General features: G+C 34.1%; 2 protein-coding genes across 3 annotated transcripts; one reads left to right on the top strand and one right to left on the bottom strand.

Moving 5' to 3' along the window:
* LOC100795308 (cytochrome P450 94A1) lies at nt 1–1,796 on the top strand. Its single transcript, XM_003553436.5, has one exon. The coding sequence runs from the start codon at nt 99–101 to the stop codon at nt 1,635–1,637; it is 1,539 nt and encodes a 512-aa protein (XP_003553484.1). The 5' UTR covers nt 1–98; the 3' UTR covers nt 1,638–1,796.
* Nucleotides 1,797–2,140: 344 nt separating this feature from the next.
* LOC100799901 (flowering locus K homology domain) lies at nt 2,141–6,922 on the bottom strand. 2 transcript variants are annotated; one of them, XM_003554232.4, is made up of 7 exons: nt 6,792–6,922; nt 5,985–6,508; nt 4,644–4,893; nt 4,087–4,235; nt 3,582–3,875; nt 3,277–3,471; nt 2,141–2,490 (listed from the first exon to the last, which is right to left on the bottom strand). In XM_003554232.4, the coding sequence occupies exons 2-7, from the start codon at nt 6,495–6,497 to the stop codon at nt 2,305–2,307; spliced, it is 1,587 nt and encodes a 528-aa protein (XP_003554280.1). In that variant the 5' UTR covers nt 6,498–6,508; nt 6,792–6,922; the 3' UTR covers nt 2,141–2,304. The 2 variants fall into 2 exon arrangements, with proteins under 2 accessions (XP_003554280.1, XP_014627366.1); XM_014771880.3 differs by having other exon boundaries at nt 6,587–6,869.
* Between the last annotated feature and the right edge of the window lie 8,352 nt (nt 6,923–15,274).

Genomic DNA, 15,274 nt, shown 5'->3' with positions numbered 1-15,274 from the left:
GAATTTCCTTAACATGATCACATCCCATCCTACAAATTACAACTGAAGATCAACATCTCCCACTACAAAGTTGATACTCTCATTCAGAAGTCAGGAAAATGATTGAGAACATACTTCTGAATTTGCAGCTTTTAGCACCTTTCTTCCTCTTATTCATCTTCCCAGTGCTTCTGTTCTTCTTTTTCTCGTCTTCAGGTTCCAAAAAGAAAGAGGCAAGCATAACCACCATCCCAAAGCCATACCCACTTATTGGTCACTACTTAGACCTCAAAGGCGTCGGTAACCGCCGTATCCAGTGGCTATCCGATATCGTCAAAATCTCACCGGCCGCCACTTTCACCCTCCACCGCCCCTTGGGCAGCCGCCAAGTCATCACCGGCAACCCCGCCACCGTAGAGCACATTCTCAAGACCCGTTTCTCCAACTATATAAAGGGCTCCATCTTTATTAACAACCTCTCCGATTTCCTCGGCACCGGAATCTTCAACGCCGACGGCAACACTTGGAAGTTTCAGAGGCAAGTCGCCAGCCACGAATTCAACACTAAGTCTCTCCGCAAATTCGTCGAACACGTGGTTGATGTCGAACTCTCCGACCGTCTCGTCCCCGTCCTCGCTTCAGCAGCACAACAAGACCAAACCCTCGATTTCCAAGACATCCTCCAACGTTTCGCGTTCGACAACATCTGCAAAATCGCGTTCGGGTATGACGCCGAGTACCTGACGCCGTCAACTGAACAGAGTAAGTTCGCAGTAGCGTACGAAGAAGCGACGGAGATCAGCAGCAAACGGTTCCGCGAGCCGTTACCGTTAGTGTGGAAAATCAAGAGATTGCTTAACATAGGTTCGGAAAAGAGACTAAGAATAGCGGTGAAAGAAGTGCGCGATTTCGCGAAGAAGATAGTGAGAGAGAAGAAAAAGGAGCTGAAGGAGAAGGAATCTCTTGAACAGGTTGACATGCTATCGCGGTTCTTAAGTTCGGGGCACTCCGACGAGGACTTCGTCACTGACATAGTTATAAGCTTCATATTGGCGGGGAAGGATACCACGTCAGCTGCGCTGATGTGGTTTTTCTGGCTACTATCGAAGAACCCGGGCGTGGAGAAGGAGGTTTTGAAGGAGATAATGGAGAAACCAGAGACTCCGGCGTACGATGAAGTGAAGGACATGGTTTACATCCATGCAGCGTTGTGTGAGAGCATGAGGCTCTACCCTCCGGTGTCGATGGACTCGAAGGAAGCAGTGGACGACGACGTTTTGCCGGATGGGACGGTGGTGAAGAAAGGGACGTTGGTGACGTATCACGTGTATGCGATGGGGAGGATGGAGAGTATTTGGGGCGAGGATTGGGCGGAGTTTAAGCCAGAAAGATGGTTGGAGAAGGTTGAAACGGGAAAGTGGAAGTTTGTGGGAAGGGATTCGTTCACTTATCCGGTGTTTCAGGCTGGTCCCAGGATTTGTTTGGGGAAGGAAATGGCATTTATGCAGATGAAGAGGTTGGTGGCTGGGATTCTGAGGCGCTTCACGGTGGTTCCGGCAATGGCTAAAGGGGTGGAGCCTCACTACTTTGCCTTCTTGACCTCCCAGATGGAAGGTGGATTCCCCGTCAAGATCATCGACAGGGAAGCTTCATGTTGAAACCAAACATATTTTTATTACTCCAGTCATTCTACGAACGATTTTCTTAAAATTTAGATGCTACTATGTTAGACTTGTGCGCTGTACTTGTTCCATCAAGAGAGTGCGTTGTGGTTGTTTGTAGTATTTTTTTCTAATATTAATTATTTAAAGTTTAAAGTCACTGTTAATAAATCTATATTAGTTAGATTACTATTTAATGATGGCGACGAGAAGAATAGGAAGGACTGAAGGAGAGCCTGTGTCTGTTGAAATGAAACTGAAGCATCTATGAATTTATTATAGCTGGAACAGAGTGCAGATAAAAATATAAAATATATTTCAATACGTGGAAACTGATTTAGGCAAGGAACCTGCGCTAAAGTTTAGAGAAAAAATAAAAATTTAGTTAAAAGGTGTAAGAAAAAAAATGTCTAACATAAATCTTAATTAAGATCAACAAATTCGTTAAGAGAAATATATAGTTAGAATCATACATAGTGGATTTACGCTATGTGCATAGGTTAGAAAAATCGAATCGTTTGATAAATGAAGTCAAAACAGGATGACCAACAGTATGATAACCTACTAGCCAAAAATAAAAAAGAAAAAAGAAATACTATAAGAACGTAAAGTTTACAGTATATTGTTTACACAAAGCTCCTTGACCAAAATTAAATGAAGCATCTTAATACCCATAATTGGTACCATATACGGGGCCATAATCTGCAGAAGGCGCATGGCCTGTATGACCACCAGCGCTAGTGGGTGGAGGAGCATAAACTGGAGCAGTTGTTGGATAGGCACTGTAACCTTGGCTGACTGATCCCCCCATAGGATCCTGTGTCGCACTTGCAGCTTCAGCCATGAAATTCTGCATCAAATAGATTGTGGTCATTTCAGATAGATAAACTAAACCAACAAAAAGCACCTTTCCAACAACTGCTAGTTTCAATACCATATTCTGTACCTTCCTAGGATATGCTCAAATTATTTGTATGTCCTATGTCATCAATACTACCATTAAAAAGGAAAGGAAAAAATATAGCAAGAGCGGACATAAAAATGAATGATAATTACAGTCATTTCTGGTGTAATTGTGTTTGAAATTAATGGGCAGGAAGCACATATAGATATATGCAAGAGATTGGAGAAACAAATGACTTGAGCAATTGTATAAATTAATGTTTTATAGCAGGAATTGTGTCCAATAAAGCCAGGAGTCTTTATGGAGATGGATTTACCAACAAAGTCACTGTCTCTCAAAGTTTCAGCAAACAGATACCTATTAGATCACTGTTTCCTTACCAAAATTTGTCAATTTATTGTCTTAGATCCAAAAAGTATCACAACTAAAAAGGAGTTTCAACAGCAGGAATATGGATTGTAGCAGCTAGTGGAGTGGATGAACTATCAATCATAAACATGGTTGGCACCAGAGAAGTGAGGCAAATGGTTTTAGGGTGTAGTATGTTTGTCAGGATTAAAATCTCCATGTATAAATCACATAATCATTCAATTAGTCAAATTAAAATCAACAGCTCGTGTCACGTGGTGCACCAGCACCGACAAAATCAATGACTGCACCATAGACTAACACTTTGCCAACAACGATACAGGTAGCAATACAAGATGTGCTTTTAACTTTAAAATCAAATACCTGAACCAGCTGCTGGGCTGCCTGTATTTGAGAAGAAGTCCCACTTATCTCAACAGTCATCTCCCCTGGCACACCCCTTGTTTCCTGAATTGTAATACTTGCTCCACTAGCACGACGTATATAGCTGATATTTGTGCCCGATGCTCCTATAACAGCATCTGCATATGTAAGAGGAATCTGCATGTGCTGTGTGACCTACACAGTACAGAGAAAATTACATGAACTTGTGATAAAACAAAAGGCTTTGAAAGTGAATAAGAGTCTCTATGACTACAAGCATTCTCAAGTTGGGCAAAAGACGACACCTTAGTTACAACAGATTGTTGTGGTTGTGCACTTGATGAATGAATTCCCATAGAAGCATCCCTTGCATAGGCAGGTGGTGGACCTTGATGAAGGTGTTTGTCCATGGGAGGCAACTCAGTAGGTGGATAATAACTATCATAGTGATGTGAAGGTGGCATATATTGATGATTAGGTGCAAAAGCAGGTCCTCCTCCACCACCACCACCAGCAGGAGCAGGAAACCCTTGAGGAGGAGGACCCCAATTTTGATGCGGTGGCAAATTCTGGTTAACTCTAACATCTGACATTTGCATCTAAAGTTTGGAAGAAGCAAGGAAAAAAATCACGCAGAGAATTGTAAGCAAAGAAACTTGTATAAAAAAAGAACACTAAAACATTGCTGAAACACAAACAATATTGACAAAAAAAAGCCAAGAGACTTGAAAGAAACCTTGAAACCCCTTCTGAATTTAAATCTTTTAACTTTGAAGAAACAAATTTTTTTATAAAAAAGAGGGGGCTTGCCTGCGTTTCAAAAACTCCTACTATGCTGCGGTCAACCAAGAACTTGCGTAAATGAACTGCAATAAGTTCAACTGCCTTGTGAACACCAGCAGATTCCCCTTGTATTTCAACAATACTATCATCTCGCAAAGCAAATATTGGCAGGTTTTCTGTTTAAACATAAACAATACATTATTTGGGCACAATTAAAATTTACAAAACAGTCCAGTAGTTTTAATTCAAAATAGGGTAAATCGTTTTTCTTGTATAATTGTTCATCAAGTACAAGCTAATAAAAAAGTGCCAAGTACAAGCTAATAAAAAAGTGCGGCATTTGACAGTAACTCTTCAAATAAGTAAAGAATAGCAGGTATGAAAAGTGAAAACTAGGGGAACTGGAACGAATAGATCTAGTGACAGATATGCAATAACAATGATTGAATGTAACATAGAATATGCCTAAAAAGACCCAAATAAAAGACCTCCAGAAAAAAGTGATTAAAAGAATATTTATTGATAATTGGTTGCCAACACAAGCAACAATACCCAAAAATAATATACAACAGCAGTGACCAAACCTGATCCAAGAACACGTATAGTGCAACCAGAGCCATCTTGAATGGATTTTATGGTTGATCCCTGCTTCCCAATCAAGCTTCCTGCTTGAGTATCCGCCACTAGAAGCCTGGTAACAACTGATCGCCCAGCAGCCAATGCACTATCTGCAAGGTCACGATCAACATTGATAACTTGCTTATGAACCCTTAACAAACCATCAACAGCAGGTGGTATGGGACAATCTGGCTCTTCTTTTGCAGAAACCATTACCTTTCAAAAGCATCAAATAAAGAGAATTCAGAAACACCAAATACAAAATCATGAGATAGCAAAAATACCAACAGCATACTTGATCAGTTGATCATATTTCAGATTTTAAAGCAAACAATTAATTGATCCATCTCAATGTTCAAAAACATACTTGTTCATCAAAATTGTGATACTAGCAAAGAAAAATCATTGTGTTTTAATTTCATTTCAATTCCTTGGACCCTGTAAATGTCTGTTTCAATGGATTAGCAACCAATTCCAATTCTGGGCAGCTGCCACCCAACTAATTAGATAGATGGATCAAGATAAATTTCAGGTTTATAAGTGTCAATGACATTATCTCCTGAGTCCTAACTTCATCTAATAGTTTCTTCTGTCTTTTTTCTTGTTTTTATCATTTTATTGAGTTTAGGAGTTCTTCAAGGAAATAGTTTCAGGGAGTGTGGCAAGACACCAATCGACCTGAGTTCTGAAGTTACCAGGTACAGTGAAAGCCTCTTGCCATCAAAGTCTGCACAAACTATTTCTGATTGTTAACACACACAACATTTCATCACTTGGAGCTGTTTCCCTGCAACTTGAACTTTGGCTCTTCAATTTGAAGCCACTTTGGTCATTCATATTTGCTTGACAACCTGCACATATCCATTTGGTTACCGAGACAAAAGACATCTCCTTTTTTTGTGTATATTTAATCAGTTTGATAATTTATTATTGTATTTTGTTTCGTTTTAAACATTTTTTGTTTCACTCCCTTGACAACTGTATTTTTTTAAAAAAATAAAATTACTCCACTAGTGTTTGTAAATATCTTACATGTTTTTTATCATAGCACATGATTAATTATATAAGAAGTTTGTTTGACCAAGTAAAAGTCTTCTATATTGAATCACTAGGTATTACATGATTCCCAAAAATATATAGCTCTATTAGTCCAAAGTAACCATGATGGAAGTAAAGGTATGCTTAATCGTATTCAAAGCACCAAGGAGATAAACATAATAAATAAGCATCATATTCTTCAAACAGACACTGATGTATATCCAAGGCCATCCTTCAATACATAAAATAACAGAGAAATCGAAACTCACTGCTCTTTCTGAGATTCCAGGTGGACCGTCAAGAATTTTAATTCGCGCCTTAGTCTCTTCTGTGATTTTCTTTATAAACTCGCCCTTTCGGCCAATAATACTGCCAACCTTTTGCACTGGAACCAACATCCTGAAGACATTCTCTCCAGGCCATCCCGGCCACTTTTTTATTTCATTTCCCTTCGAATCAATCTCGGATCCCTGTTTCGGCAGAGAATCAAAATCCTCAGGCACATCTCCAGCACCATGAACTTCCTCAACATGCTCCTCCGGTGGAGAATCCGCGTCCCCAGCCAAACCTCCAACATCATGTTCATGCCCAACAAAATCATTTTCAGGAAAATTGGCGTCCTCCATCAAATTGCCTGCATCATCTTCATCAGGTAGCAGGTGAGGAAATCCGGAGCTATCAATCACAGTCCCTACATCATGTTCATCAGAATGATTCTGAGGAAAATTAGGGTCCTCAGGCACATATCCTACATCATGTCCATCAAAACCGTGCTCGGCCATGAGTATATTTTCTGCAAAAATAACAACATTTTAGACAGAAATTGAAAATCAGGAAATAACAAAAAAAAAAAAAAAAAACAGAAAATTGCCTTTCGGATTGGACATGAAAACACAATGGAAAATCCCAAATTTTCGAAATTTCAAAAACAAACTTGAATCTGGTGTGCTCGTGAATGAGAACGTGTAGAATTACACAAAAGCCCCAGAAATGATAGTGTGGGAGATGAGGCAGAGAGAGTAATATGAAAAATTAGGGTTGTAAGTAGTTGAGAGTAGTGGTTTAAAGGAACTTACATGGTTGGTGAGATAAGTGACGGATATGGAGCCGCTCAGAATTTAGGTTTTGCAAGAATGGGATGAGAAGAATAAAGAGAGACAGAGGCCCGGAAACAAGATGGATTTATATTAGATAATTTCGTTCCCAGCCACGTGTTGTTATCCAAGTTTGGCGCTTTCTTACTTTTTTTTTTTTTCCTTTCTCGTTTGGATTTTTAAATCCTCATTTTATGTGAAAAAATGTGTAATTTTGTCTTAGAAGAACAAAATAATTGAAACTTTATTAGCCACTAATATTTTAGTTTTTGTCATATAATATATAATATAGAGAGATTTTAAATTTTTATTTTATATAACTTAATTTTTTAATAAATAAATATTTTAAAATTTATAAATTATATTTTAGATTTATGATAAATAATTATATTGTCATACAAGTTTATGTTTAATTATTCATAATGTGTTTTAAAAAATAGTAAGAAGGTTTCATAAAAACTCTCTCGTTGAATAAAAACTCTTAAAAAAACACTTTCATTGGAAAAGGCTCGTAAAAATATACTTATTTAAAATAGTTATTCTAATTTATACATAAAGATGATTTTAAATTTGTAAGATGATTTTAAAAAATAAAACTAAGGGGGTGTATTGGATTAAGATTTCAAAGAATTTTAAAAGACTTTTTTATGATTAAAAAGTCTTGTGGTATTCAATCAAGACTTTTATAAAATATAAACAAATCTTGTGGTATTCAATTAAGACAATAAAGATTTTTTTTTTCAGGGCAACAAAATCTGTTGGTATTCAATTGAGATTTCTTACCACTTTTAAAATGTCTTTTGGTATTCAAAAGTAAATAGATTTTGATGGATTCTTTTGTGGAATGGATTTTGAGAGACTTTTTAGTTAGAAATACAGATAAAATACTCCTCCAACAATCTCACCCAAACCCTTGAGACTTTTCATAATCTTCCAAAGACTTTTTCTTCTCCTGCCGAACAAGACACAAACCTACCAGGTTCATTCTCTTACAACTTTTCAATCAATTTTACCTATTTTTTTAATGGCAATCGATAGTCAATATTGTTCATACTATATGTATATTACGCAAATCAAAAGAAAAGGGTGTTGTATATGCTTCAAGATTTCGTATTCATATTGTTTTCAACGTCCAGGCAATGAATATGCATCAAAAGAATGTCAATTGATATGCATCAAGATTTCATATTGCTTTTTTTTTAGTACTGTATATGCAAATCAAAATAAAAAACTCTTTTTTTTTTTTGCTTCTTCAACTTGTTTTTTTACAACGTCCATTATTATTATTATTATTTTCTTGTGTTATTATTAAAATGTTAATTATTAATGTGTTATTATTATTTTTTTGACAGCGTGTTATTATTATTATTATTGTGTTAATAATTTTTTAATTGTTATTGTATTATTATTATTGTTATTTTGTTAATAGTTTTTTTTAAATGATTTTATGATATATGAGTATTATTTTTATGGAAAATGCTAACATGTGCCCTTAAGACACTTGTTAGTGTATTATGTATAGAAATTTTGTATTGAAAGTTGTGCAATTTACTTTTTTAAAAGTCAAAAATTGTTGTTTTTAAGACATAGTTACTATTGGAAGTATCCTTAACATGTGCCCTAAGTGCGCATGTTAGCACAAGCAGAGCTTGTGTTGGCATGTGCAGCACTTCATAATTTTCTTCGCAAAGAATGTCGTTCTGATGAATTTCCAGTGGAACCTACTGACGAGTCTTCATCTTCATCTTCAGTGTTATCAAATTACGAAGACAATGATCATGAACCCATTGTTCAAACACAAGAGCAGGAACGAGAAGATGCTAATATATGGAGGACTAATATAAGTTCAGATATGTGGAGAAATGCTAATAATTAGGCGAACATGAAGTGAGAATCACTTTGTTATTATTTTTTTAGGCAATAATGACTTTGTTATTAAAAGGTTTAAAATTTCTATCGTTTTTATTTTCTTTATTCAAACATTATAATTTATTTATCATCTTTTTCATTCACTTTTGTAACTTCGTTATTTTTTTGTTTAAAATGTATTAATCTTTCAAAATCTTAAAAATCTATAAAGTACTTTGAAATCTTAAAAATCTGTGTTAGAAATCCATTAAAATCTTGGGTTAAGAATCCTGATTGTAAAAAGTCTTTTAAAATCCCACAAAATCAATACAACCCCACATAATCTTTTAAAATCTTCAAGATTGTTTTTGTCAAAATATTCTCTCAAAATCCCAATACACCCCCTAAGTCATGGAATCTAAAACTGAATTAGTAAATTTTAACTTTGTATGGTAAGATTGAATTCTTAGTTTTTTTTTTAAAAAAAAATAAGATTGTTTTTATTCATATTTTTTCACATAATTTGGTGTAATTTTTTTAAAATGAAAAGAATATAAAATCCTTTTAATTTTAAAAGACTATTTATGGGATAAGGGAATTTTGATGTTCTTCATAGGTTTAAATTGCAGGATCAATCACATACCTTACAATCTCAAGAAGACGCGTTATATATAAAGTTTTTGTCAACTTGTCGTTATGTTTCATTTAAAAAACTTGGAGATTCAACTACAAAAAAGATAGGTAATCCAGCATTCTTTTGTTTTGTTTTGACTTTTTCATAATTTTTATTTTTACATCGAAAATTAGATAAATCTTTATTTCAATTGTAATTATTCTTTTTATTTTAATTTGTTGGGAAATGAGCCCCAATAATTAGGTATGAAAGCTATAATTCTAAATCACAATCAAATTTATGAAAACATTGATTTATACATTTTTCTTAGTGTCAACTTTAAGAATTATTTTTTCACTATTTTGTTAGAAAACTCCTTAAAGTTCTTATGAAAAAAGGTTAAATAATTTTTTATTATCTTAATTGAAGTAATGAGCATCCAATATAGAGGGTTTATTACTTCAACTAGTTCCCATGTTCTTCAAATGGATCTTTTAGTTGTTACAAGGGTTGCCCAAAGGTAATATATAAGGCATATTCAGTAAAACTTACAAGTAAATCAGATATAGAGATAACAATTAGGGTTGTTGTTTTCATTATTATAATTCTAAAGTTTCAAAATCATAATAGATCTATGAGAAAAAATTCTTATATTTATAGTGAAATGGTATACAAAGTCAACAAATCTAAATGAATAAAAAATAATATTTATGATCACACAAATTATTAAAGATAATTCCAAATTTAGTCCAAGACAAAGTTTTGTAGGAGATTTATTGAAACCATTAAATTTAAAATATGATAAAGTAGCTCCAAGGTGAGATATTACTCCTTTGATTGGTGTTGCAATGGCTTTATTTATGATATTTCTATCTATTGTTTTGGACATTTATAATTCATCCAAGTTTGAACTACCAGCTGAGTTTGAGGTTTTAGAAACATTGAAAGTTTCTAATTTTTTCCTTATTATGGTGAAAAAAACACTAATGACTCGGGGGCGAGTCTTCTTCAACTTGACGGGGAAAACTATAAATAAAGGAACATGTTTTGGCTGTAGTTTTTTTGGGTAAATTTCTTTATAAATGTCGTAAAAGAGAGGGGCTTTCAGCAACATGTAAGGGAAATGCCCTGGTATTGAAGTTAGCAGATAGATAGGGCGACGGGTGGAGGGAGCTGAGGGAGCTTCACTTTTTACACTCTTTTCTTGTAACACATTATTTATTTACTTATTTTACATTTTCCTTATTTTTTATATTCTATAAATTAACATCTGAAAATATAAAAAAAAATCAAAAACTAATTTTCGGAATAAAAAGCCCCTTACTGTTTTTTTTATCTAAACCCCTAATATATGTTTAATCACATAGGATGTGTCTTTCTTCTTGGTGGATTCTTTCTCCAATATACTTAAGAAGATCGTGGGTATCGCTATTAATTATAACTATTAACATTATAGTTGTTATTTAAACCCCTCAACCAAAATGAAACAACAACAATATCTTTTTTTTATTCAATTTTGCATAAAACAAGTTTCCGTTATGTTAAGTCTTATTTGGGGTGGTTGTAAGTTTTTTATTTTTGATTTTCAAATACAATTTTCAAAATAAAATGTGTTTGACAAAAATAAAGTTTAATTGATTTTTAACTCAATTTCAAAACAGTTTCACATTCATTATTAAAATCAAGAAAAAAAGGTTTTTGTAAATTTGATTTTTAGTTTTAAAAAAACACCTTATAACCACCATCACCATACCACCACTATTCCACCACGACCACCACCACTGCACTGTCGCATAACCATTACCATTATCGCCTCCACCATTTTATCACCACTACCATTACACCTCACCTTTGCCACCATTATCACCATTATTGTCGCCTCCACCATCACTACCATTATTCCATCCTACCATCGTTGTCACCACTGTCATTCCACCATAGTTAACGTCATCATTATCATTATCACTATTTCATCGTTATCATCGCCACTTTTTCACTGTATCCATCGTTATTGTTGTCGTCATTACCACTAGTCCACCCCCACCACCACCCATAATTTAAAAAATCAAATTGATGATTGTCCCGATCAAGGTATTGGATCAATGGTCGAACCAGCTGGTCACTAATTGACCTGGATGATCCGATTTATATTAAAAATATATAAAACTTTATACCTAACCTTAATTGACCCGCATGACCCAACGTGTTTCCTCCCTTAGGCGTGTTCAAGCTCAATCAGTGGGTCACTAGTTTAATTGCAAACCTAAGCAGGTCATACCAAGTTGCATTAATTCCAATACATGGTTGATCCAGTAAACAACTCGACTCGGCCAGACTTCAGGGTCGCGATTAAGTCGATTTGACCAATTGGATTGGTCTAGGTTTTAAAACACAATTATCACCATTCAACCGCTACTATCATCACCGTCACCATACCACCACTATCATCACCATCGTCACCGCCCCTATTCCATCTCACCATTATCATCATTTTCATCGACATCACTATTATTGCAACCATCGTCATCGTTGTCACTCCTATTTTGCTACTTCTACCACTGTCATTATTTCATAATAGATCGAGATAAGATAAAACAGTTGACTCATTTTATTTATCTTCAATTTCTAACATCTTCTCAAAAACTAAAAATAAAGAATAAACCAAAACTTAAAACTAAATATGATTTTGATTTATAAAAATTTCAAAACTAAAAATGAGAAATCACCTCAAATGGAACCTTAATTTTTTTTTAAGAAACTAACACAATGATAACTAGATTGGTGTGAATTCAAAATACACAAGGACATTCATGTTACCGGATATTTATCTTCGTTATGTAAACTTTTTAATACAAAAAAAATTAACATAATATGAACTTATGTTTGTTGTGTATTAGTTTGAATTCACAACGGAAGAAAGGTTTTATTGTTATGTTTTTTTAGAAAAAAATGAACATAATGAAAACTTGTATTTTTGTCAAAAAAATGAATAAATAAAAGCGAAAAGTTGGAGGGATTAAATAGCAAAAGAGGTGTCAATAACAATGCCCAACGATCACGTAGGTCGTGATTCGCGTCACAAGTAACAAGGCCCACTGAACTAGTTTGCATTATTTCTTCCGCTGTTGCAGCTTATTTGTTACTGCGAACTTCTTTCTGGGCTATCTGGTGAGTGCCTACAAGACGTTACATTTTACCCGAAAAAGAAAAAAAAAAAATCTTCTTTTGACACAAGTTACTGAGTAATACAAAGATTTGATAATTTACAGATTTTTTTTAACATAGGTCAAATCATTAAGCTCCTTTTAATCCACATAAATCAGCAAATAGCCATCATCATCTTATCCGTTTTGTATTTTTTTTTAAGTAGTGCTAAATTTTCTCTGTAATATTAATAATTGCTATCAGCAGCAGCAAGCTTTCAGGCTTAAGTTGCATTGCATGTCCTTCTTAATTTTTTTGGAAGGAAGCACAAAGAAACCCCGATAGCAAGCAGTTTTTATTTTATTTTATTTTATGTGTGTAAAGAAACACCCAAGATGCAAAATTTACTGATAAACTCAGTGTGGGCATAGAAGGCCATTTTAGACATTCTAATCAGGCTGTCTTGTAAGCTATTGGCATTAAAGGACTTTGTTACCTGAATTGTAGAGTTCAAGTTTTGCCAATAAAAGCAATGAGGAAACATGAAGCAAAGCCCCACTGCTTGAAATGGCTGAGCAGAGGATTCGGGTATGGCGGTATGCTATGGAGTTATTCAAGAAAGTGATCCTACATTTGCGATGATGAAGCTTAGCAATGATTATGACAAACACTGTCGGCCAAGAAGAAAAATTATGACAAACATTAACAACCATTGACCATATAATTATCTCAGCTAAAAATAATAACCGTGTTACTATCATTTTTTTTTCAATGTTCTAAAACAAACTATAATGTTTCAATAATTATGCACGAATGACAACCTGACAAATAATACACTAATGGATTTACCATCTTGACCTGAAGTGATTAATGTTACACAGTTTTCAGGACAATAGGCAAATTAATAAATTCTCTTTGTATCTACCTCAAAAAATGTTAGGATTAATAAATTCTGTCAAAGGTGGCAATAATTGAAACACTCCTAAAAGGTCGGTTCCCAACATGATTTCTTATCATATGCATTGAGGTCATGATTCCATCCCGAATTCTTTTTGTTGGGCTTGTTTGGTGTTAGATTTTTCCATTGCTCTTGGAGTTACATCAAGAAAGCTTTATTCTACGAGCATTGCCGGCACAACTGTTGCCATCGCCACCCCCAACAAAATCTCATGTTCGCCTCCTCTGAAAACTTTACTCGTGTATTCCTTCACGTGATGTAGATTTTTGGGACAGACAGGTTTTACTATACTGTGGAGATGTCCTTAACATATTCAATAATGACTTGGTGGAAATCCACCATAAAAGACTTCATGTCCACAATAATTTGATGAGACTTATTTTACACCCTAACATTGCACCTAATTGGTTGACACTATTTATTTATTTTATGTTCATGTATTTTGTGGTACTACCAGTATATTTAATGATATCTCTTTTTTGGCTGACCCAAAATAAACTATTTATTTATTTTATCTCTTTCTTCTTATTTATATTTGTTATTTCTATATTAATTTTGACACTAAAAAAATACCTAGGTTATACTCCTTTTCCTTCTTGACATGCCATATAATTTAGTTATCATTTTCTCTCTTTTATTTATTTTTTCTCCTTGACATAAACTTCTCCATAAGTATCCACGAAACATTTTCCTACCTGTAAAAAAATATATTTTTAGTTCTTATAAAATGAGTGAATTTTAAATTTGGTTCCTGTAAAAAAATCTTTTACTTTAATATCAAAAAATAAAAAATTACTGACTTAAATATTGTAAAATGAGTGAATTTTAGTTTTAACCCCTACAAAAATTATTGTTGGTTTTCATCCTTTCAAAATCCGAAATTACTACTTCTCTTGTTACTAACATTTATTAAAATATATATATTTATTTTAGGAATCTGATACTTAAGCAATTAACAGGTATCATATGATAGTAAGGACAAAAAAATTAATTATCAGATTTTTTTGTATGAAATGTATAGTATTAATCTCTCATGTTTATTTGTTCAAGAAGCGTTTTCCAAACTGTCGCTACCCACCAACTTAAAATATAGAAATTTGAATTTGACTCAATTTCATTTTAAATTGAAATAACACCGGATGGTTCACTTACAACTAGTGAATTGCGTATAAAAATTAAAAAGCAATAAAAGGACAGTTTTTATACATTCAACAAGTCCTGCAGCAAGATCTCTGAAGTTTGACCCACTGGCTTCTATTTCTATATCTACAGAGGGAACAAACATGTGCTGATTTCATAGAGTCATTGTTTTTCCTCTTCTGTTCTGAAATCAAAACACTGAGTACTTATGTATGTTACATTTAGAATATCTTCTTAACCACCAGTTGATCAATTATTTAATTATATGCTTTGCAACTTTTCCCCCCTCCATACATTCTTAGTCTCCACGTTCTGTACATATATGTTTTTTTTTTTTAAGGTACATATATGCTTATACGTATACCCGAAGTTCCAAACCATGGCGAGACCCTCTTCCAAAACCAGTTATTTCTTTCTCTCTCTCCTCTGTCATCTCTTTCGTCTCAGCAATCACTCCATTAAATTTCCAGATTCTAGTTCTCTTCTTTCAACACCATTGTAACAAAATGTTCTGTATTCCTTATACTGACAAAAGGAAACGAAAGAAAAAAGACACTCTTAATCAGATTAAGCGTGAAAAAGAAGCATAATTATTCAAAAACAAATTTCCCTAATCAGATTAAGTGTTCACTCGGTTGCAGCTTTTGAAGTTCGAAACATTTTCTTCAACACCTCCACGTCCTGCTCGTTCTACTTATGCTGCAATGTTAGATATTTGAATTGCAGTAAAACCAAGATTGACCATTTTGATCCATTTAAACT

Source organism: Glycine max, chromosome 19 (genome assembly GCF_000004515.6).
Source record: "Glycine max cultivar Williams 82 chromosome 19, Glycine_max_v4.0, whole genome shotgun sequence".
NCBI classification, from domain to species: domain Eukaryota; kingdom Viridiplantae; phylum Streptophyta; class Magnoliopsida; order Fabales; family Fabaceae; genus Glycine; species Glycine max.
This window is presented reverse-complemented; position numbering and strand designations above follow the sequence as displayed.